Below are 24,427 nucleotides of genomic sequence, written 5' to 3'. Positions count from 1 at the left end.
AACAAATAATTGCAGGTAGAGGAGTGCTCAAGGAGGGGGAACGGAGCCCTGCAGTGCAGCAGCAACCCTGCAGCAGATCCACACCTATTTTCTCCTAGCTCCTGCTCAGGACAGAAGTGGTGGCTCCAGGGCTGGTTTTCAGGTTAGCACTATCCAACACCTAACACCAGACTGTGAAGAAACCAATAAATAAAGTACCTGAGGTAGTTTAAAAAGCTTTTAATGGACCGAAACACACTAGTAAAAGAAAAAAAAATCTTGTAGGAAAGATGCACTGTAGTCATTTATTGATTGTTTTCCAGGAAATTCAGAATTTTTCTAATAGGCGCAAGGTTGTTTGCAGTAAAGACTCCTCCTGCTTTGTCACCTCGAACAACGCAGAGGCTGCTCCCCCTTCTCTAATCCCCACCAAGAGTTACAAACACCCGTATGGGGGTACAGGAAACCAAGGGTACAGAGCACAGGGACAGCACTTGCTCTCCAGGTCAGTAAAAGCAGCAATGCGAATTAGCACAGGGCACTACCCACGACAGACAACGAAAGAGAGAGGCCGGGCTCCTCCGCCAGCACGGGCAGCAGGGGCCTTGCCCTCACAGGTTGTTCTACAGCTCAGTCGGTTTGGGAGAGGACATTCAGCTCTGTCGGCACACACGGCCACAGCCCCCCCGGCCAGAGCAACCAGCCACCGCGGGGCCGTGTTTGTGCGGGGAGGGGATGAGGATTTGTTTAGTGGCATCTGCCACTTCAGTGACATCCATTGCCAGCAACGGAAGCTCCCCTGGCACCAACCTCAAAACCAGTGTGCAAAAAGCCAGTTCGGAAGGCATCAGCGCTGTGGGAAGGTTCAGTTTCTACTTAAACCTCATCCCCTTTCCCAAGCCAAGTAATTCCAGGCTGGGAGAGACTTACAGTTCCAATCTGGCTCAAGCTCACCTGTGGGGTTCAAGTCCCTCAGCTCTGTGTTACTGTTGCTATTGCAAATGAGACCAAGTCACTGTTTCTGACTTTGCCTCCCCTCTTCCCCCACGGTCCTGCTAAAGCACTGGAGTCCAGACCTCCTCTGATGCCATTCCCACTCTCTCCTAGGCACTGGGGTTTCCATTGCAATGGAATTTGTGCGCTTTTTTTTTTAAACATCAAGCCCTCACTCTTTGGATACAGCATCCCAAGTCACTCAGCTGCAAGCAGAGCAGAGGCGGAACTGTGAGTATCATATATATAATCTCTCTATATATATCTTTACCTTGAAAATTAGAATGTGAATGTTACAAAACCCCACTGAATTGCCAAACTACTACCAACCAAAAGTAGAAAAATGGTTAAAGGAATCCAATGGCTATATCCTGATGTAGAAAATGCTGTACATTCCCCCCACTTATACACACACATTACAGGCTTCAGTCATCTGAGCAATACAAATATGGCTGCTTAGTTTTCCTTAGCACAAATCGGGACAGTGACTGGGGGTGGGGTGGAAATCAATCTTTTGGCTTGGAATCCACGTTTTACAAGAATGCTGAGCAGTGGCTGGGGCTGGTTTTGTACTGGTTTAGCAAAGCAGTGTCCTTAGTCAACATAAAAATGACCTGAGAAATGTTACATAGCTCAAGACAGTTCATTTGGAATTCATATGTACAAAGTAGAAATAACTGATGATGTGCGCACACACACGACACGGGGACACACACACACACACGGGCACGGCAGCCTCGGGCTGCGCTCACCTAGGACGGGTCTTTCGTTCGCTGCTGCATCCTGGCCACCTGCCCCTTCACGTGGCAGACACAAGCTCAGTCAGACAGATTACATTTCTCAGATTAGTTCTTTGCATTGTGTATTAATTGTACCAGTGCAATAACATTGTCAAAAAAAGGAGGAGCTGCTCCAGGGGAGTCCGAGACCCTGGGTCAGATTCAGAAAAGGGTGGTTTACTTTTTTTTTTTTTTTTAAGCGAGGTACACATTAAGCAGAGCTCTGTGTTAAGGGGATCTCAGCAGAAGGCATGCTTGGCTCAGCCTCTTTCTCCTCCACAGCTTTGTCCTCTGGTTCCAGCTGTTCGCCACTTTTTATGCTTTCCTGGAGCTGCTGGCGTCGCTGCACCTCTGCTTTAAGGTTCTCCAAGTCTTTTTGGCTGAAGGGGAAACCAGGAAGGGGAGCAAACGTTAGACTAGCTTTAGGAAGGGTATGAAGCACAGGGGCAAGGTAGCATTCAACAAAACGGGGAATGCTGCCAGTACTTGCCCTCCTCCTGCCCGATCCTAGTCCCACATCTCGGTGATACCTGCACAAACCCAGTGCTTGGTTTGCCCCTCGGTTTTGAACCGAGAGGCATCAGGCTGTGACCCAGCAGCAGCCGCTCAGGTTAATCTTGTCTGGGTCCAGGCAGCCTCTGGCTGCTTCTGGTGAATTTTTACCACCAGTGATTATTTATAGCCTTAGAAGAATACAGTCTCGGCTCAGGTCACCTTTTTCCACCACCACTCCGATCAAATTTTCAACTAAAAGCCTAAAGATACCATTTATAATAAATGAAAACAAAAAGATCAAGCATAGTGCTGTTTATAGTGGCCTTAAAGATGCTGATGATAATCAGGACTGGTATTATACTCTGGGCTAATGTTCTTTGTAAACAAAGCTGTGGAGCTGGGGCAGGAAAACCTCCAAGATGTGCTTAAAGCAAGTACCCAGCTCCGCAGCCTTGTCTGTGGAAGCACCAGTGCTGTTTTCACAGTCAGCCCAGCGCTGATCACTGTGGTTCTTCTGGGTAGAGACCACTGACCAAGCTTTGACTGCCTCCCACCATGGCTAAACAAAGGAATCCCTTTGCTGCTGGGGTCACAGGCTGAGAACGGGCACCGAGGGAGATGCCAGTCCTGGCCGCTTCCCAAGCCACCCATGGGGTTTGTCACACAAGAGTGGTCTTGCCCAGTGACACATCAGTTCTCCAGAAGCTTGCTTGATGTCATTTAGCTTCAGAATGCAGTTTGGGGGGTTGGATTTTATGAGGTCAGCTTGCTGCTACAAGCTCAAGGTTACACTTTTGAAAGAGGCCCTGACATTTCATGCAACGTTCCTCCAACCAGAAGCTTTTTCCAGTGCCGCTAAGGATTGCCCAGGGATCCTGCAGAGCATTCAGCGGTGCCCTCAGGGCGCTCAGCACCTTCAAAAGCAGTTTTAATGCAGAAGTGACAACTTCTGACACTATTTGCCTAGTGGTGCCTGAAGAGAAAGGCAATCTAGGATCACTGGAAAATCCACATTTTGGGTCTGTGACTCTTAGTGCCAAGGGAACCATTGCGCTCTCAGGAACAAAGATGACACAAAAAGCCTGCTTGATTTCTAAAGGTGCCACACACAGAGGTACAACCTTACCTTAGTGGAATGAAGAGAATTCCATTGATAATGTTGAGCTGCTCCAGGACACTGGCCATACTGGGAGCTGTGAACTGCAGCATAATAGAGAAAAAGCTTTTAAAGTCAAACCCAGGCAGAACAGCTCAGAGCTCCTAAGCAAGTCCAGACATTGTTTACCAACAGCTGAGAAAGCTTATGCCTCATGTGACTCTCTAGTAGCTGTAAGGAGGCACACTTTTTGTTTTCTACCCCTTCGTACCTCTAAGCTGAAAAGCAGCATGGAGGCCCCTGGCTGCTGTGGCAGCCTCCCCTCTGAACTCTGCAGGACTTCAGTTAAATGCAGTGTATGTGTCAGCTCAAAATGTGTTGGTTTTTCTACCCCCTCCTTCAAACGTTGTAACAAGGGTAAAATCTGTTACCATTGTATGGGTTTGAGCATCTTAGCTGGACACTGTTTCCTGAACGTGACCATTTACTCGATTCAAGATCTTTATGCTCAAATTACTCTGCCAGGAGTTCCTCAGTTCTTTACAGTGAGAAGAAAACCCAACCGCTTCCACGGAGCTGTGCCCTTTCCCATGGGACGGAGGCTCTGCAGCTGGAAGCCTCTTTCCCAAGGCCCTGGCAGCTGCTTGAGTTCAGCTCGGCAGGGAGCGCACCCCTTGCACGGATCGGTGCGCAGGCCCCTGGATGTGCCCCCAACAGGCGCTTTAGCAGCTGTGCAGGCAGACAAGAGCAGCAGGGTTTGGCCCAAGATCTGCTCCTGCTCCGTGTAAGACAGGGCAAGGCAGGCCCTGCCATCCGCTCCACTGCCCGGCCTCCCCACGCCACAGGATTCTTGGAAGGAGAACAAAGCACCTGGGCAAAGATGACAGCATTTTTTAGGGTGAGGAAACTAAAGTACTTCAGGATTGAGCAACCTGCCTACAAGCCACTGAGTCAACAGAAGGGCAGGTTTACGTGTAGGCGTCCCAGGCTCCCACACGGCGAGCTGCCTGGCACATCCTTCTCGATTTCCCTGGGTGCTCTGCAACACCTGAGCTCAGAAGAAAAAAACAGAGCCCAGAACTGCTCTATTCAGAAGTGGAAGCGACAGACACCAAGTCTTCTTTAGTTAGGCCATGCTCATCTGAGCCCCTCCCTTTGCAGGGACCTCCTGCCCATGAAGGGCACCTCCAACAACACCTGCATGAGCACGCTGTGTCCTTCAGGAACAGCTAAACACAAATCTCTGCTTCATGGCAATTCCTCTCATTGCTCAGGCTTACCTTAAGTGGCATGATGTTTGCGTTGGAGCCATTCTTGTAAATCTCGTTCATTGTGCGTTGAAGAGCGACTGCTTGCTGAGTCAGGTATTTCAAGTACTCAGAGCTCTCTTTGGTCTTTTCATGGTGTTCTCCAAGCTAATCAGAAAAAGGGGGGAAAAAAAAAGGTACAACATTACAAATTGGAAAAGGACCCAAACCAGGGTGCCTCCCAGTCTCTGGCAGCCCAACATCTTTATAGAAACTCATCAGAACTGGATTTCACCTGCCTTGGCATTCAAAAAACAAACAAACAAAATTCCTCTAGGAGCCTTATTATCAACATTACACATTTCCATCAAGTAGGAGCACGTCTGCAGGGTGAGCGGCGTTCCCTCTGCCAGGCTGCGATTTCAGCCAGTGAGATGGCGCTGAATCACAGCGTACAAGGCAGGCGTGTTCAGACAGACCCCGGGCTGATGTAGAAGTTTCACTGTGCACTGGCAAGGGCTGCGAGCGGGAGAAAGTCCTGCCCCTGAAAAGGCTCAATTCCCAAACTCGTCTCGATCTGGTGTTTAAGAGACAGGTGGTACAAAAAAAATATAGGAAGAACAGAGCAGCTGTTCCAGTGCCCTGCCAGAACGTGGGGCCGTGCCACCAACAGAATCCTCTGTCCAGTGACAGGGGCACAGCAAGAACAAAGCCACGGGAAGGCCATTCAAAGACTTTGGGCACAAAACTCAGTCAATTATAGGAGAGGGCAGCAACTCCGGTGAAATCCAGTAACTCTGCCCTGTCCCTAGAAAGAAGATTCCTTGGCATCTACTCAGACCTGTTTGTAAGAAAGATCTCCCCGCGTTCCAAGCTGTGGCACCGATGGTTTCTGGTGGTATTGCTCGTTTCAGGCAGGAAAGCGATGACACAAATTAGCAGCGTGTACGTTAGTTACCTGGTTTTTGTAGATGGTATAACCTTCCTTCTCGTGCTGTAGAGCTGACCGGAATTCTGCTTTGCTCTCGTACACTCGGGCTACCAAGTGGTGGCTGAGGGAAGGAAAAGGGTTTAGAGGTTCTTTAATGAAGAAGAAACATTTCTACACCACAGCGAGCATGACTAACATAACAATGATTAGGCTAAAAGTCTTAATAGAAGCATCAATGGTAGCAGATACTGGACTCTGAATACAGGACCTGTGAGTTACTTCTCCCCACTCTGTTTGGGGATTAATACACTATGCAGATTTGGGTTGGATTTTGTTGAAGTGCTGGGAAGCAACCTACAGAAGTAGTTCAGAAGACTGAACTGGGGATTTTTTTCCTTCCCACACCCAGGAAAGCAAAAAGCCACAGTGAGGAACTAAATGGAGGCAGCACATCCACAGGAACATCTCTGGGCTAGGCTTGTTAACTGGAGAATATAAGCCCTTACCCTTCAAGAAGGGTGGTCTTCTCTCTTAAAACGCAGACATGTGAATTACTTGATTATTCACAGCCAGAAGTAAAATCTTCCAGTACAGCAACAACCAGCAGTGGCAGAGCTGGCACCCAAGTCACCTGGGCTCCCTCCAGCTGGGAGAGCAAACTTGGCTTGGACTTGGCTTCCTTAGTGTTTCTGGACTGGAAGGAAGATTTCTGGGTTTGGCAGTATTACTCTGTGGGAAGTGACGAATCTCGTCAAGCACCCCAGTGCTACTAAGGGAAAGCAAGATGCTTTCTGCAGAATGCATTATCCATCAACTGCTGGAAAACAGAGCAGACTCTTGTGGGTGCTTAATAAGATTTATTTCCACCCTGACGAAGAACAGATGGGTTGCAATGTGGTAGGAGTAATTAGGAGTGGGCCACCACTTGGTTGATAGCGAGCCAGTTTTGCGTTCAAGGACAGCGCACACAGCGCTGAAGAGCAGTGGGTATTTAGAGCAGATCCTAAAGGTGCCGACTACTCCCATAGTTCCCTTGGAAACACAAGAAGCTGCTCAGTATTTCATTCAATACAAAGCTTTATGGTAAAGGACAAAGACAAATTATATGCTTCTCAAAGATAGCTCCCTGAGGGCTGAAACAATTAAATAAAAGTATTTACGTATCATCCCAGTCTCCCAGGATAATTACATTAGCCTTGCTCTCCAACCCTCACTTGCCACACATGGTTTTTCTACGGAGTCCACAAGCACCAGGGTCATCTCAGATTTTTTGGGGTGACCAGCATTAGTGCAGATCCCTCAATTAAGAACAAGGGATCTCCGTCTTTCGAGACAGCAAACTTGGATGCTGCAACATGACCTTGACTCACACAGTCCCAAGGAGTCTGTCTGACAGCTGGGACAGGACTGATCTAATTTAACAGGCTACAGCTGGACACAGCTGGATCGGATCCCTCCTCTGTATGAGCTCATCATGGTGAATGTTCTTTCTTGTTAACAGCACAGTGACCCAGCCCAGGGCTCCACCCTGCCTCACCTTAGCGCAACTTTCAAAGACTTGGAGCCGTGATACTTTGAGCTGATGGCCAGGGCGTTCTCCAGGAACCGGAGCGACAGGTCATACTCCATAACCCCATGGAGCACCAAGCCGATGTTGTTCTGCACAAAGAAGTCAAATAAGCAAATTCAAACTACTCATTCATTGCTTTGTAAAGCCCAAGACCACACAGGTATTTATTTCAGTGCTGACAAGGCTGCAGCAGCCACAAGTCCTCAACGGATCTCTCTGCCGCACACAGCACGTGACAGGAGACCATTTTTCCCCCCGGGAGCTCAGTCTAAACAAGAGAGACAAAAGAGAGAGAAGAAACTCTCTCCATTTTATGCACAGGCAACAAAAACAGGCTACGCTAAGGAATGGGTAAAAGGGTTACTGGTGCTCAAACCCCAGCCTGCAGCGTCCTAGCACAGAGCTCCAGCTGACAAGTAAAACTCCTTTCTTCCTATGACACTAACTGGTACCGACGGAGGAAAGGGCAGTGCCTAAACGTTCATTTTAAAGAGCCAGCGCTATGTGCATTTTAAAGGCTTCTAGGAGATTAGAACCTCAAAGACTCTAAATGATTACTTACATCCAAGAGTGCCATTTCTGGGTGATCCTCCCCAAATACCAACAGCATGAGGTAGCGTGCACGGTACAGTAAGTTCAATGCTGTAGAGAGCTGGCTGTTTGCAAAGCAGTACAAAGCAAGGTGCATCTGTAACAAAAGCAGTAATCCACAATTAATTGTATTTACCTCTCTGTAAAGCAAACTAACACCTCCTTTCTACTCCTTTCCTCAGCTGCACACAAATAAAAGGTCTTTATGGTTAAAAAGGATTTCAGTCTCTCAGAAAAGTTGCTCTGCTGGTTGAATTACAGCTCTGCTGGGGTATCATGTAAGACACGGGACTGAGGAAGCTGAAGCATTTTGTTTCAGTTTCTCTTAAGCACCTCAAGGAATATTTCAAAATTGACCTGTGCATATGAATTCTGATTGTATTTCTGGGAAGGGATTATTTCTTTCTTCACTTCTGACATGAGCCCAGGGGAAAAGCCAGACGGATTAATGAATATAAAGAAACCCTCAGCACACAAACCCCCAAAATACTAAACTAAGTAGGACAAATACTGACTACGCAGGACGCTTACAAGGCAAACACTTAACTATTCAGTTTACAAAATCACAAGATACAAAACTTATGATGGAAGTGGAGGATTCTGGGAAGAACTCTGCAGAAGGAAGGACAACTGAAACTGTTTCCTAGATGCAAATGTTAATTATGGCTCACAGACTCCAGGTGGACACACGAGTTGCTGCTTCTCCCCCCACACCCTGTACTCACGTATTCTTGAATCGTGTTGGGATGCTCAATACCCAGGACCCTCTCGCTCATTAGCACCGCTTTCTGCTGATTACTTAAGGCCTAAAGAGAACGGAAGACCCAAGAGCAAGTCATGCAGTGCTGTGCCCTTGAGCAAGCAAGCATTAGGAAGGAAGGAGAGGACCGAAGAGACCCTACCCAAGCCCTTGCTTACCTCTGAATAATCTCCCATGATGTAGTTGAGACGAGCTAGCAGCCTCAGGCAGGCACAGATTTCTACATGCATAGCACCATACACATTGTTGAACAAGTTTAAGGCTTCGTTGATGAGCTCGCAGCCCTCCTTCAAGAAACCTGAAAAAGGTTACGTTCATATACGTATGTATGTTAAATAAGCCCTAATACTACTGGAGAAGCACGTTGCCCGTGAAGCGAGAACAGCAGTGGGATACGTAGCCAGAAGTCAGTGCATTGCGTAAGGACTAAAACCCAGGAGACCACTGTTCTTGACCAAGATGGGGTGTGTGGGGGATGCCGGTGGAGGGCAGAGGGCCACGCCACACATCCTGCTCAAGAGACAGAGGCATGTTGGGTCTGTACCTTGCTGAACCTTTGCTTGCCCGCTCTGGAAGAAGTGGAAAGCATCTGAGGCTTTGGGGTTTACATGCTTCACTACAGGGAAGATGTTGAGAATATCCTCTTCTGTGAAGGTGGGCTTGTGCCTGTTGTCAAAGTTGTACTCTTTCAGCAGTATCTGGAGGAATCAAAAAGACCGGAGGTCACGGTCATCGCTTTCATTGATACTTGGCAAGAAAAGAGGGGGAAATGAGCCTTGAATTCTGTGGGCAGATTCACAGTTAAACCATCTCCTGTATCACTACCTGGGTTTTGAAAGAAGGTTGCGTGTAGGCGTGCGCCACCACGTACACATGGTGACATCACACCAGTGCCAAGGCACGGCTGTGGCAGTACTGGAACCCCAACAGGGGAACCTCAGCCAGCCAAACTCCTGCACCCACAGAGCAGTGAGAAGGCAGCGCTGTGGGGAAGGAAACTCCCTGTTCTTTGTGCCAGGACAAGCCCGAAGTCCCGCTCCGCTCAGCCAAATTGCTGCTTCTCTTTGGATGGGGAGAACACATGTGCATGAACTTAAGAGGCAAGTGTGGTTTGTCACAGAGCAAGCTACAGGAATTGTATCCGGGCTGGTTAATCTTCCAAGGGAGATGCACAGCGATTTTTACCCTAAAAGGGAACCTGATTAGAAATCTTTTTTCTCCAGGGCTGGAACCTGTATTCCAGCATTAACACCACAAAGACCTTTTGGGACTCACGCTGTCTGTCTAGACGCTGTCCCCTGCAAAGCCCTTTGCACTTACTCTTCACATTTCTCAGTACGGAACCTAATGGGGAAGGGAGGGAAGACATGGATCTTACCTGGACTCCAGTTTTGAGCGAGATTTCACGAAGCAGGGTGATTTTCTGCAGATTATACACTTCAGCTGCTTGGTCAGCATTCTCACTGCAAAAAGCACACACAAGCTTCAGCTCTCAGGTCAGCTTCAGCTCAAGGACATCCCTCCGCTGCGGGGTATCTGAAGCACAGGTCCCTGTACAGCTGGGTGCTAAATGAAACCAGTGACTAACACTGCAGTGGTTACTAATGGTCTATTAAAGCTTACGGAGATGCAAACCAGGATTTCTTACCGAAATCCTACTTGTTCTCTTCAAAGCTGACTGCAGTGTTTAGGTGAGAGCCTGCACGCCTTCAGCTCGTGGTAAAGAGCGAGCTGTGCAAGCGAGAAGGGACAATCACCAATTTAGCCAACTGGTCATGGTTTCTCTTGGGCCACTTTGCTTTTACTTCCAGTTTCACAGTCACTACCTGCCCCTTCCAGCAGCCTTATTCACAACTCCATTTCAAATGGTTTAGTGATTGATAGGAATGGTTAGACTCGATGATCCAGTGGGTCCTTTCCAACCTAGTGATTCTATGAGTCTACAAATACAGTTGTCGTCTTTGGTTTTGAAACATGAGCCCCCTTCAGCCTGAATCATTGTCTACATAGATAAATATCTTTCGACTACACTCCTTAAGCTTCTTGCATTCTACTCCCCCCCGCACCACCAAGGAGCAAGGAGAGGTTTCCCTTCCTCCTCCTCCTCCATGTTTCCTAGATTCCTCTACCTCATAGGTTTCATCTCGTTTCAGATTTCCACTACACTTCCCCCTGCCGCTCTTCGCCCACTTTCTTTTGATTATAAGCCTGTAAAACTCCCTCAAGAGTACAAATTCATATTCAAACAGAAAGCAAGTCAAAAAGGCAGGTGCTGCTGACGAACGCTTAAGAGCTACAGACATTGGTGAGAGTCCAGGTAAAGCAAAAGTAATTTGTTCCGCTTACCATTCAAGACTAAAATCAAAGTAGTTCTTTGCTTCTGAACAAATATTCTTCCAAAGCTCCTGGGGGGTCATGCTGGCCCACGCAGTGTTATCAGCATTTCCAAGGTTCCTGTTTTTCCTTTTCTTATTCTTTTTCTTGGAGACCAGCTCATCAGCTGGAAGATGGGCAATGGGATTTGGAAAGGAGCTTAGAAAGCAATTGAGGAAGTGGCTGATGGCTGCTGATAAACCCGAGAGCTCCACACCCTGCAGGAGACACCACAATCAGTGGTGGCAGATGCTGCCACCACACAGGCACAACTCCGACCCCGAGTCTCACACAAACCCTACCAGAAACGGGAAAACCTTCCAGGAAAGGGAAAGGAAAGTGGCATTTACAAATGCAACTAGCACAGACAGAATTTATGTAGATACAAGTTTATACCTACAGACACACACACAAATATTAGGTTCCATTTCATGCTGCTACTAGGGACAGAGAAACAAGAGAGCACAAAGAAGATTCTGACGCTGGAATAAAGCCAGGTGTATTGCTATGTTATGAACAGACAGGTACAAGGATGTGCTAGTGTGCATGCAATTAGAAAAGCTTCTTAGGAGGGCAAAAGCAACACTGTTTAGAGGAAAAGTTATTACAAGGAAAACAAGCTGTGATTTCACTTTTAAAAGCTTTCGACATAATGAGTGAGAATCTGGGGAAGAAAAGTATGAATGATTACTCTCTGGGAAAGCTATCTTCAAGTGGGAACTTGTTTTCCCTTAAACGCAGGGCTGTACCTATTTTAGCGCTAATGAGATTGTACTTCTCGTTGCTCAGCAACCCCTGTGAACTGCCTAATGAGAGAAGAGGCTCAAACAGCTCTGTGTTTGCGGAAAAAAGTCATTAGAGAGGACAGACAAGGCAAGAGGTCAGGCTGCAGGTCATACCTGGAGGTACGTCTTGAAGATGTGTTTAGCCGATCGAGTGATCAATTCACTGATTCCTATTTTCTACCCAAAGGAATAAAGAACAGAGACCAAGAGTCAGTTGGCAGAAACAATGAAAAACATGCTTTGCTTTTGAAGTGGGCTTTTATCAAGATCTGCAGAAGACGCGTTCTCCAGTTCTTACCCTGCAGCACAAAAAACTGTTCTGTGTTTTACAACACTCCTGGAGCCTACAAAGATCGCCTGGCACACCCGTGCATGGCGACCACAAGCAACCCCATGCAGCACAGCTCAGCTCTAATGATGCTTCCAGGAGCTACCACAGCACTAACCCTGCGCCTGCTCACAGGCAACCATGCTCACAATGCTCTCCAGTTTGATCCAAAGCCCTGATGGATCTTAGAGGCTTAAAAAAATGCATGGCTTAAAATAGGACTCTGTGTTACCTGCTATTATGCCTGGAGATCCTTGAAGCACTTCTCTATCCCAACGGATAGTCAAACTCCTTAACATTATGAAACCATTAAGGGTTTAGGAGCAAAACTCCCCATACACCACTTAGAGGTCCTTCTCCCTCCTCCCTTATTTTTGAAGCTGTTTATTTTTACCCAGAGAAAGCAATTGGCCAAGTTGGAATCTATACAGGGCAAATAATGTTTTAATCGACGGTCTGAAGTTAAGCGAGATGCTTACAAAAATGTGATCCAGCTGAGCACGGCCAGGGGTCTTGGTGATGAAGTTGATCACTTTGCCTAAATAGCGCATGTTGATGCCCCTCTGGTGCATGGCCTCGGCTAAGGTAGCTCCGTCCATCGGGAGCACCGTGTGATCCAAGCAGTCTTTGACCTGCAGGGTATATACAAACTTCAGTTCCCGAGAGCAAACAGGAAGGAGAAAATTTCAATTAAAAAAAAAACCCACCCAAAACATCATCTGACTGGGGAGATGAAAAGATGTTACCTGCCAGTTTCCAGAGATGACATTTAAGTTGCAAGCACGGACAAGTACAGAGCACTGATCAGACAGAGCTAGGGATGCCGGGTGCTCCCCGCCACAGGCCTTATGCTCCACTGCCAGCAAAGTGGATAAATTCAGCCTGCACAGACTCCCCAGCTCCCAGTCACACACACAGCTGCTACATGAGGTTCAGGGACACCCAAAAGGCCACCAGTGACCCTGAGCAATGCTCTTCTGGAGGGTAGGGTGCGTAATACCAGGGACCACCACACTACAGATGCAGAGGGAACACTCACAGCAGGCAGCACAAAGCAGCTCGTGCAACGTCTTTGCTAATTTTAACATTTCTACACTAATATCTCGAGCAGCACTAGGCGCTCCCAATAAGCATTGGGCCACTGAGGTGTGGAGAGATCAACTGGTAAACCAGCTCGGGCTTCATTCAATTCCCTGTGCAAAACAAGCAGAGGCAAAGGCCCTGTGGAGCAGCACAGGGGACTGTAACCAAGTGCTGAGCATGCAGCCTCAAGCAGCAGGAGATCAGTGATGATGTTTGGTGTAATTCAGCATACGGCTTCCAGCAGTTTGCCCAAGGCCACGCAGGAACTCCGTAGCAGAACATGGACTCTGAGGACTCCTGTGGCTCGGGCAGTGAGAACCACTTTCCCTTTTTGGTACGGCTTATTTAACTAACGCTTGTGGAACTAGCAGGCTAACCCTTCTTGAAGGGCCTCACAGTCACTACCTAAAAACATGTCCAATTAAAAGACTCTTTGGAGTCGTACACTTAGCTGATAAGGGGAAATGGCAATTGCATTTTAAGTTGTGTTGCAGTGCTGATAAGAGTTATGGAGTAACACCAGTTACTCTCTGATACGCAGAGTATGGAAGGCTGCCTGCGTACAGCAGCTGCCTTGGAACTTGCCCTCACACATGCTTGGATTTATATACTAGTGTGTCAACTATCTTGTAAAACAATAGTCAGCTAACCCTCTTCTGATTCTCTCCCTCTCCTTTTTTTATGTAAAGGCTGAAGAGCTGATCTTAAAGGTTATATTCACTACAAAACTACTGGATTTAAGTTTAGAAGAAGTTTTGCAGCAAGGAAGATTCCCTCCTACATAAGGCCAACAATTCCTGAACTTCTTGGAGTGGACATCATCAATTCCACCCTCCTAGTTACAGTGTGAGCTGCAACACACGCATTAGAAGTCAACTGAGAGAGCGTCTTGAGAAGTGAAAAGCTAGTATTTCTTATCTAACCAGGTGCACGGGTAAGCTTTCAAAATGCTTAAGGAAGGAATTTTTACAATAGATATTAGTAAGAACAATTTCCCACTTCACTTCAAATTATTAGTCACCAATTGAGTCACATTTGGGATCAGATAGTACAATAAATTGTGCAGGACGCCCAGGGCTAGGGAGGATGACTTACGTGGTCTTTATTGTCCCAAACTTTTAGCAATAGCTGTTAATTGCTAGTGTGAAAAACCCTTTATTGGAGTGAGGTGGAACAACTGTGCCATGATGTAAGACAGGAAACAGAAACCCCCTTTTGCGCTTGCTTGCACTGTTCGCTGTATTTCACCCCTGGTGCCACAACTCTGCTGCCAGCAGGAGAACGCAGCGAATGCCCGGGACACGAAGCGGGTGTACGGCTGCGTCAGTGCGTGCTCAGAGCGGCCAGGCTCGAGGGGAGCTTTCAGAGAGGACTTCACTGCTGGTCCTCAGTTCCTTACCAAACCCGGGATCTGGCATGACAGCAAGAACGCAGCAGCATCCTTCAGCAACTGCTTCTGATCCTGCACCTCCTCTTTGCTAGACTCAGGAAAACGAACACCTAGGAGTAAAAGAGAAAAAAACCAAAACCACATCAGCTCAAAGAAGAAAAAAGTCATATACAGAAAGCGTACAGTAAGAACAGGTAGAAAGCTAAAGGGATTCTGACTCCCTAGAATTAAAGACAATTTTTCAAAACTCATCTACTTTACAACATGTTTTGATGGAAAGAGCATTAGCTGCTCCGCTGCGTTAGTGGCTGTGCTGCTATTGCCCACTCATTCTTTCTTAATGCAGCTTTTACAAAGCCAAATTCTGCTTTTTATAAGAGGCAGAATGGACCAGATAAAGTGCTGCGTACTCATCCAGCACAAGAGAGTCAACTGGCTGGATCACAGAGGGAACATTTCAGCGGATGGGCCAGCAAATACAGCAAGTGCTAGAAACTCAGAGCCTTTTGCACACCTAAATTGAAATAAATTTCAGTTCTAGCTGCAAAGCAGTGCCAAAGCACTCATCTTCACCAGCCTCAGAAGATGCTGGGGTATTTCAAACCACTTGCTCCTTCTGATACATTTATTCCAAGCTAAATTCAACTACATGGTCACACCCCTGCAATTCGCATACACACAGCATGGCTGTTCACCCCCATAAGCACTCTGGGAGCTTCTTCCGTATCTCCAAATAAAAAAAAAAAATACTGATTCCAGCCATGGAAAGCCACACAAAATGCCTGCAACTAATGCATGTATTTGAAGGGCACTGTGACCTGCTCATCATAACACTACTAAACCAAACCCTGCGCTTCACTGAAGACCCAACATCAGTTGTTCATCTACAAGTGCTGGTTTTTGTGTAAACTACTACATTAGGTTAAAATCTCATTTTTCCCCCCGCTTCCCTTTGTTTCTCTTCATGTAGTCTGGCAGCTGGGATGCTGGAGACTCACAAGAGGATTCTTGGCAGCAATCTGCAGACCTCCCCCGAGCGTAGCAGTGGGAGACAGCTTACTGCCTGCGTTTGGTAGTTGGAGCACTGCAATCAATTACACTCCTTTCTCTTTTCTGTATCTTAGTGCTTTGCAGAGAATCCTGTACCATGCCCAGCTCGCCAAAAGCCAGCGATATTCCTGGCTACAGAGCACAGTTTTTTCTCTCTAGTTGGCTGGACACGACGATCCTCTGAAGGAGGATTAAACCCAGCTCTTTGTACACATACCTGGTGAGAAAATATCTGGGTTAAACCGAATGTCAAATGACGTGTCGCTAATGGAGCCTACAGCCTTGCAAGCATTTCGAATCACTTCTCTGCTTTTGGGATCCACTGGAGCAGGAAAAAAAATAGGATATAAACGAATGTGGATTTCAGAAAATGACAAGCCGAGCTATTAAATTAAAAGTTTTGTTACTAAAAGCAGTGATGGCAGATTCTGCAGAAACTTGTTATAAAAACAATCAATTGTAAGGTATTTGGAAAGGAGGAAGGCTGCAAAATGCAAAGTCTGAACAAGAGCACATAAGACGACGATACAGAAAACCCATGGACCTGCCCCCACTCCCCAACCACAGATACTCTGAAATCCAAGCGTGGGATTCCTGAAGGTGCCTGTGTATCGCACATCTCCCAGCTGTGCCCAGCCTGCTCCCCTCTGCTCGCACGCCACCTCAGGCAGCCCAGCCCTGGCCACTGACCCCACAGGCCAGCTTGCTGGCCAGGTTCTTGCTCCCATGGTGGAGCTGATGGGCTCGCTGCGGTCACTCGCCCACCCACTCCATTGGCCTCCAGGCTGATTAATTCGTAAGTGTGTGAACAGCTCTATGCAAAGAGCTAAGACAAAACTGATTGTCCTGTGCTTGTCCTGTTTAATATTAAATAATCACCCCATTCACCCCTGGTCTGGCGTAGCTCCTACCAGTGACACAGCCCACCAGGCCTGGGCTGCTTCTGGTGCTCGGGGTGAAATACCTGTTCCATCATCAGATGCAATGGTCTCAGCAAGCTCTTTCACCTGATCAAGTCCAGTCACGTTATCATCTATTTTACCATGCTCTGACTCAGACTTGTCGCTGTCTGCAGTACCGTTCTCCGGAGAGGCGCCATTTTCCAGCGCACCTGAGCTCTCCTGCTTGTTGGCTTTCTGCTGCATCAGCTGCAGTGCGGCCAGCTTCATGAATAAGAGATACCTGCAGTAAGGGAGAAGAGGGATTCAGCACAGCAGGAGAATCCAAGAGGATCACCACTGCACAGCAGGAGAATCCAAGAGGATCCCACTGCATCACTGTGGGAAGGGAGGATGTATACCCTCTTCCCACAAGCTTTCCAAAAATCAAAGTGAATGTAAGTTTATCAGAACAAGCAAAAATAAGTGGGTTTTTATTATCCATCACAATGGGAAACTAATCTGCTTGCCGTGGTTACAAATTGCTTTCCACGTGCGGCATCAGCAGACGGCTCGGGAAGACTCTCGCTGCCAGATGCACGGAACTCGCCAAATACACCAACAGCAATTTTGCCAGGAGACCTTGGCCAAGAGAGGCCCAGCCTCTGCTAGCCAAGGAGGAGCAGCAGCACCCTACGGCCACAGTCCTGAAGGCCGCTGGTCTGGAAGCTCTCCCAGGGAAGAGCAAAACCTGCCTGCAGGCACGTGGCAGGACTGGGAAGGGCACTTGCGGCAGAACTGGTTGTTCAGCAGGCAGGGCTCCTCCGTCAGTAACTGGAAGGCTTGTCTTCCTAGCAAGTAAAGCACAGGCTCTGACCATCTGTGATGGCAGAGCACCCACAGCCCTTCGCATCGGAAGCGGGAGCATTAACATCACCAGCACCACGCAGCTGCACCACACGACTTCAACCTGTCTCACTCCCAGAGCTCCTACTTCCTCGCCTGCACCAAGCAAGCCCAAATGCCAACACATCCCACCACTAAAGTGCCTACAGCAGCTCCCAACAGTAATTTTTCTCATCTTCTAGGGGAAAAAAAGGTAGCATTCAAGACATCTGGAAAGTCTTGAAATGAAGCATAAATCCTGCCCATTTCCTAGCCATTAGGTGCATGGGACAACTGGAGGGAAAGAACAACTTCTAAATGTTTGGACAGGCAACAACAAAAATTAGTCTGGGACTTAAAAACGCAAACCACCTCTTTCCCTGACTCCATGTAGCCCTGTCAGGATCCCTACTGTTAATTAATTCCTCTTGTTAATTAAGTTTCTCTAATTGCACCTGCAGGGCCAAGTGATGGGGAGATCAACTGCCCATTTCTAGGAGCTCAGTTGTGACGCCCCTGAGGCAAAAGACATCATGGTCCTGACTGGGACCATTACCAGTTGCAGGTGGAGGAAGAGAGGAGCTCAGCTCACCTGTGTTCTACAAAGGCATCAACAAGCTCTTGCCGGAGGCAGCAAAGTTTGTGCCTGTGCTGCTTGGGGAACCCCATTTTCTTACATTCCTCTGGCATTTCCTCCCCTTCAACAGGCAGGAAGTTTAGATCTGGAGGGAAAGTGCGGAGCAGGTCCAGGATGTAGTGACGCCCATCGTTGCCAATAATGCCTTTGCACTCCACCGAGGAGCACAGCTCCACCTCCTCATTCTTGTCATTGAGGACTTTGTGCTTCTGGATCTTAAGCGGCCTGCTGGTCTTCTCCAGCAGCTCCAGGTACTTGGGGTGCGAGACAACTGTCTTGCCAAAGTCTATCGACCCATAGATGACACTCTGTTCCTGCTCCCGTTCCAAGATGCCAGGAATAATAGACTGAGCTGTCACCCTGTAACCTCTGTAATCCACCACCACAGTCCCCAGGGTGTACAGCCCTTCTACATCCACAGCATTATAGGTCCGCACACCATTGAGATCATTAGTAGGAGCTACGTAGGCAGCAACATCTCCGCCAAAGTCCTTGTAGTGGTCACGGACATCAAAGCCCAGGCTAAAGAAAATGTTGTTCCAGATGAACATCTGCATCTTGGTCTCTTCGCTGGGGTTGATGGCCATGACATTGCCATCGATGACAGCCATAGCACCTCTTGTTGCTGCTGCAGTGAAGTCACTGTGAACCTGGAGACAGGTGGAAAGAAAGTTGGGTAAGGAAGAGCTCCCACCCTCCTAGCACCTTGCTTGCAACACTTCCTGAAAATTTCTCCTTCACCTCTCTCCTCCCAGTAGCCTTCCAGCAGGCAGGACAGCTACCTCCTACTTTCGTAAGCCTGACTAGTGGCTTGGATACAAGCTCCAGGGGCCAGAACATTACGGATCAGCATGGCTCAGACTCATTAACTCTCTGCTGCTGAGAGCTTAGGTGTGCATCCCCCACCCCGCTGCTCCTCCCACGCATTTGGAGGAGGACAGGATCAGACAGAACAGCAGAGGACTAAGAAGCAGCTGCCTCGGGGTCAACAGGGAGACACGGGGTCAAGGAGCACAATTCTTCCCCGTGGGGTGGGAAGAGAAGGCAGACACGCACAAGAGAACAAGACCTCTTAGCTTACAAATGGGGATCTTCCTCTTGCAGTTTCTAAAGGGTAGCCCAGATGAAGCGACCAGATGCAATCTGAGCAGCAGAGAAGGGGCCGCGCCAGTTGTTGCCTGCACATCCCACAGTTACCTTGAAAATGGCTCGTTCTCTCAGCAGCCTCTCCGGCAGGTTCTTGCGTGGCAGCTCTCGCGTGGTCTGCAGCTCCTCGTTCCAGTCTCTGGTCTGAAAAAGTCAAAGCCTTGTGGGAAGCAATGCATTGTGTATGAAGGGGCTGGCGAGACAGTGTTTCTGCTTTATGAGGCATTTTGAGAGAGGGGAGGGGAAGGGGAAAGAATGCAGGTGGCCATGGAGGTCAGCAGAAGTGAATTAGGAGCTGGAACAAACACGCCTCACGAGTGAACTTTATTCAACAGCAGTTTGGGACAGATCTTAGGTAAACTGCACTGCATAAGCTGGGCTAAACTAAAAAAGCAGCTTGCTAGCTCTGGAGGAGTATGGTGCAACAAGCTTCATTAGCTAGCACACTGTGTTGTGGTCACACTGCAGGCAGCCAGTGCCCACAGGGCAGCTGTTACAGCCTGGTACCGCTCGTGGCCTGCAAGATTTTATGGTACAAAGCTACAATTGAAGCATCTGGAATAGTTTGCTTGAAGACACGAGAGACCGATCGGCATGGAGGAGCACTCTGCCTTCTGTGCAGCGGTGCTCATCAGAGCAGGGACACGGTATTTATAAATATCGGAGCAGAAGTTGCTCCTCAGACTTCTAGGTGCTCAGGGAGTTGCAGCCTGAGCAGCACAGCCCTGGTTGCCAAGGGCATTGTCAAGAACAAGGACTCCTGCAAGTTTTCAAGCAAAACCCTCCCACAAATACCAGAGGGCTACCTGTTAAAAGTTAACCAGTTCCCAGCACAGCTGGCATCAAAATTCTCACCAGCGTTCTCAGGCAAAGCAAGACCAATACCTGTCCAGGTATGTGCTCTTCATAGCCCAGTCTAGAAGTATAAGCATCTTCCGCCCGCACACAGTCCATGGCGTGTTCTGCCTGCGGAGCCGTCCAGCTGTACACTTGGAAAGGCGTGGCTATCCTTTCAAAAGGGTGTCTCTGAACCCTAGTTTGGGAGTGAAAACAATGAGACATTTTCCAGAGGAAGATTTCTTTCTAGTCTAAGAGAATTCTCCCTCTGCTGCAACGCCAGCTTCTGACAAGCAACAGAACAAGACCAGGCCTTACCGGCAGCACACTGGACTTTCATTTAGCAAGCACTGTACTCCACAATGGCTGATAGGCATTGGCAACACCTCTTAGTGGCAGTTTGCAGAATTACCTGGGCTCTCCCCACCCTGCTTTGCCCAGTTTTACCCTCAGTTGTATCCCTGGAGATCCCACTACCCTCTGCATTCAGGGGCAGGGGATGCCCACTCCCATCTAGCCACCCCTCAACTTTCATGCTGGTCCATACGGGCTGCGTTATAAAGCCAATCTACAGCCCATACCCGCTAACGAAGTGAAAAAACAAAGCTTTGCCTAATGGCCTCTTGTGTAATCTGCCTGCTCTCAGCAGGTGCTGGAGTCTCATCTGTATTTACTTCTGGCCCAAACAGCAATACAGTATCATCATTTTTAAATGGCCAGATAGGCACAGTGGTGGCTGGAGGCCACTGCTAATTTCCAGCCCTTGTCTAGTGGCACTTTCATCTTAATAATGAGAGCAGCAGCAGAGCTCCTGAAAGCCACACAGTGTGCCTGTCGATTTGCACCCTGCTGAGTCGAGGCAGTTCATTAAATGGACTCTAAAGAATGACAGGCGTTTGCATGGGACCCATTGCTCTGGAGCAGAATAAATGGCCCCTGCAGCAAGGGCAGGAGAATAAAACAATTGTTTTATTATTATGATTATAGAAGGAAATTAGAGAAGCCGAACATGCACAGACACGTCTAAAATAATCATTCTCCCTCCATCATAAGCTGATACAAAGCCCTGATGAGTTTCTCTTCCTGATATCTTATGCTTCGGTCCCTTTTTTGATTCAGAGGAGGTACCTATTAGCCCAGTCACCGTTGCAGCACCTGGCCATGCTTCATATTAACTCTTTGCTGCCTGGCTAGCTAGGACATCACTGAGTGTCACACAAGGCATGTAACCAACACATACTCAGCAAGGAGACCCACATCTCAGGGCCACACATCAGCTGTTAACCGCTCAACACTGCGGTTCACCTCTGGGCTTTCCCTCTCACCACACAAAAAGCCCTACATGTTCGGTTTCTCAGCAGGGACAGAGCACATTGAATTCCAGGTAAGCCCCATAACCAATACTCCCATGGCAATGAAAAGCTGTTGTCCCCACATCTTTTGCTCTAAGCAGAACTGAAATCTGAAAATCTACATGCTGTAAGCAAGAATCATCTGGGAGCTATGGCCAAGAGAAACTGTCCAGTGGATAAGGATCAGGACTCTGAGCTTCCACAAGCCTCTGCTACTGTTGTGCTGAACAACAGACAAGTCACATCAGCTCTAGCAGCTCCATGTTTGAGTGAGGGAAAGCCAGATACATCAGAGTGCTGCCATGACATTTAGTCAGGTGTTTTGGTGGTCCTCGCTGCATAGATTGGCTTGTCCCAACAACCCCACAGCTGTCTGAGCTCAGAGAAAGCGGGCATTGCAATCCTTGCTATATCCGTGGCATTTAGTTCCCACAGAACCTGAGCCTCCCCAAGCAACTTCACAACAAACGACTCAAGGCAATTAGAGAGGAAAAAGTGCTGCTACCGTTTCTTCTGCAGAGCGGAAAAGTTTTTTTTGAAGGTAGGGCTGATCTGGTTAAGTAGTTCCACCAAGGAATGACTGAGAAAACTGGGGTTTGCAGGTTTGGGATTGAAGTTGTATGCGGTAGACCTGCAAGCGATTAAAAAAAAAAAGACACATGAGCAAGAGCTTTTCACATATGCACTGCACGAAAGGCCTGCACAATATGTCTAAATGTGCAAATGAGCCGCAAGTGTCCTCTCCAGTATCTCCATACGATACAGTTAGTGACTCTGTACCTGGGTCTTGATGGATGGCACAGCAAATATAATGTAAACCTTTCTTCAGCCACTACCAGGTTACATTTTTATAGCTGGGAAGGACGTGTTTCACAAAGCTTCCCTAACACACCAGCCAAAAGAGACTTTGCTTAACAGGGAACTCAACTGTAACATCAACTACACCAAACAGTTGGTGTCCTCTCAAGATACCGTGTCTCCTGGCTGGAAGCAGGAGCACCAGACCTGCCAGGAGCACGCCAACAGGCCCCCCTCTCCAGGTCACATTTTGCCAAACTCAAAAGGGCTGCTTGTTTCATGTTCATTGTGCCACTTGGTATCCTGGAACCCGCATTCAGATATGTGCCCTTAGACTTAATACTTTTAACACTTATTTTTACAGCTCCTGGGAGGAAACAATGGACTCCACATTATTTCTTTCACGAGGCAGCTTAACACAGAGCACTTCCACTTCATCAAGGGACAGAAGATGGAAATGTGCTTGAACTTTATCTTCTATATTTCCAGCTCTCCTTCTCTTCAGGCAGCTTCATTCTTTGTTGAATTATAACCTTGTATTTCAAACACGCAGTTACAGTTGCCCTGGCAATTATCTGGATGGCAGGATCGAGGCCACCCAGCGCCGTTTCTGAGCTGATGGCTGTTCAGGTACAGCAGGGTTTGCTCTCTGAAGTTCTCTCAAACTCAAGAGGTCTCTGTTAAGCTCCTGAGCTGGATGTACCCTGCACCCCCCTCCAACAGGCACAGCGCAGCCACTTCAACCATCTCTCATAGCCCCTATCTAAAACACAATTAAATCTAGTCAAATCTGCACGCAGTTTAGGAAGTCCTGACAGGCTGTGCTTTTGCTTTTGGGCAAAATGAGATAGTTCCAATGGGCAGGAAGGAATTCCCTCCCAACTCAAAACGCTCTAATTAGCTGATGACATTATGGGTTGTTTAAACTTTCCCTAAAGCATCAGGCATTTATTCACCATGGTACCAGGCATAACTGAACAGCCCAATCCAGTACAGCAACTCCTACAAACCTGTGTGAGCAGCAAATTAAAATAGGCTACCTTCCACCAAAAGGAAAAAAACACCAAACAGCTACTGTTTGTTTGTGGGTTCTTTACCAGCTGGCTATCCCAAGCTTCCTACTGCACAGCAGGACAGGAAGAATCTTAGTTACTCACTGATTCAAGTAAAATCCTCGAGTGGATGCGGTAATACTGACATGCCGATCCTCCACCGTGATGACATATAAATACATGAGGTCTCCATGCATCTTCCGGTTACCGGGTGGAGGGTTCCAGCCACTCATTGTCAATACCTTTAGGCACTGCAAAGGCTACAGAAGAACACAACAGAAGCAACTCCCATCAGCAGGAATTAATTCCCTTGAGTTACAGACATATCTGATGTATAAGCCAGATTTCTTTCACCTGCTGTTCTTGCTTGGTTCCAGAAACAGAAGTTACAAGAAACTGGTCTCAAGAGCATAGCCCTCCTCAAGCTTTCTGCAGTCCACTAATTTGCTGCTTTTTGCTGCCTTTCACACCGTAAAATATGGGTAAAAATAGACACCCTGGGCCTTTGGGCTGCACAAGGCATGGATTTCTCACAGTACTGGTTTTCAAAAGGCAGCTTCTACACAGGAACCCAAGCGGGAGGGCATGGGAAAGCTAAAGGTAATTTGTAGCAATCTTCAGATCCTGCCTCCAGGATTTTGCAGAGATATCAATTCTCCCTTCCCTGCCTCCCCTCCCATCATCTCTGCAGATGTCCAGACTCTGTGTCCAGTATTTTGCACACTGGACTTCCTCTTGGACTTTATTCTTTTGGCTAAGCACTGTGATTCCAGCACTCATTAAGCATCGAGCAGAGCAAATCCCAAAGTCCACTTCAGTGCAGCTTTCAATCCCTGAACACCAATTTGCTGCAGGGAACGTGCTGGTAGGTGTTATAATGACACAGAACTCTACCTTCCAGTCTCTGTTCTGGGGCTGAAGGGCACACAGCGGTCTCTCTTTGCTACCTGGCAGGATATGTTCAGGAGGGGTGCAATCAATTTGTTCCATCTCGGTACCTTTCTTCTTCCGTTTTCCACTGTCTACAATGGGTAGAAATAGCAAGTCAGTGATGAAAAGCACAGCATTCCCTCCTCCAGTAATTATTCAAGGGGGAATGCAGAAGTGCTTGGAGTGTTTCTCTGCACTCCTGAATGATGTGAGACAGCTGATTGTTACGATGTGTTTTAATGAAGCAAGGAGTTGCAGGGAACGCAAACAGTGACTACACCAGAGAAGCCTTTTTGCCTCCTACCTCCCAGGTCTCCCTCAGTGAAGACGCTCAGAAAGGACAGTGAATTGCAGTCCACGCCATTGAAAGCATCTGATGGGTCAAGACTCTTCAGAAGGTCCCGAATGTGACGCACGTGTATCCTGGCTTCTCGTACTGTGTATGGCTCTGATGACCAAAAA

General features: G+C 47.8%; 1 protein-coding gene across 1 annotated transcript in view; it reads right to left on the bottom strand.

Annotated features, from left to right (window-relative positions):
* Positions 1-203: 203 nt before the first annotated feature.
* The window catches only part of CLUH (clustered mitochondria homolog), a 40,670-nt gene continuing 16,446 nt past the window's right edge, over positions 204-24,427 (bottom strand). The window contains exons 4-26 of the mRNA XM_069874196.1: positions 24,270-24,413; positions 23,930-24,057; positions 23,141-23,295; positions 21,691-21,816; positions 19,882-20,029; positions 19,048-19,140; positions 17,806-18,500; positions 16,415-16,632; positions 15,668-15,772; positions 14,410-14,510; positions 12,407-12,559; positions 11,714-11,776; positions 10,788-11,032; positions 9,820-9,904; positions 8,986-9,139; positions 8,600-8,739; positions 8,407-8,487; positions 7,653-7,778; positions 7,058-7,179; positions 5,548-5,641; positions 4,623-4,757; positions 3,373-3,446; positions 204-2,131 (exon numbers count right to left, since the gene is read on the bottom strand). Coding sequence (XP_069730297.1) covers positions 1,963-2,131; positions 3,373-3,446; positions 4,623-4,757; positions 5,548-5,641; positions 7,058-7,179; positions 7,653-7,778; positions 8,407-8,487; positions 8,600-8,739; positions 8,986-9,139; positions 9,820-9,904; positions 10,788-11,032; positions 11,714-11,776; positions 12,407-12,559; positions 14,410-14,510; positions 15,668-15,772; positions 16,415-16,632; positions 17,806-18,500; positions 19,048-19,140; positions 19,882-20,029; positions 21,691-21,816; positions 23,141-23,295; positions 23,930-24,057; positions 24,270-24,413 — 3,554 coding nt within the window. The 3' untranslated portion in view covers positions 204-1,962. The remainder of the gene's footprint in view (positions 2,132-3,372; positions 3,447-4,622; positions 4,758-5,547; positions 5,642-7,057; positions 7,180-7,652; positions 7,779-8,406; positions 8,488-8,599; positions 8,740-8,985; positions 9,140-9,819; positions 9,905-10,787; positions 11,033-11,713; positions 11,777-12,406; positions 12,560-14,409; positions 14,511-15,667; positions 15,773-16,414; positions 16,633-17,805; positions 18,501-19,047; positions 19,141-19,881; positions 20,030-21,690; positions 21,817-23,140; positions 23,296-23,929; positions 24,058-24,269; positions 24,414-24,427) is intronic.

The sequence above is a fragment of the Phaenicophaeus curvirostris genome, chromosome 21, assembly GCF_032191515.1.
Source record: "Phaenicophaeus curvirostris isolate KB17595 chromosome 21, BPBGC_Pcur_1.0, whole genome shotgun sequence".
NCBI lineage: Eukaryota > Metazoa > Chordata > Aves > Cuculiformes > Cuculidae > Phaenicophaeus > Phaenicophaeus curvirostris.
The sequence above is the reverse complement of the archived record's forward strand: the minus strand, read 5'-3'. Positions and strand labels throughout refer to the sequence as shown.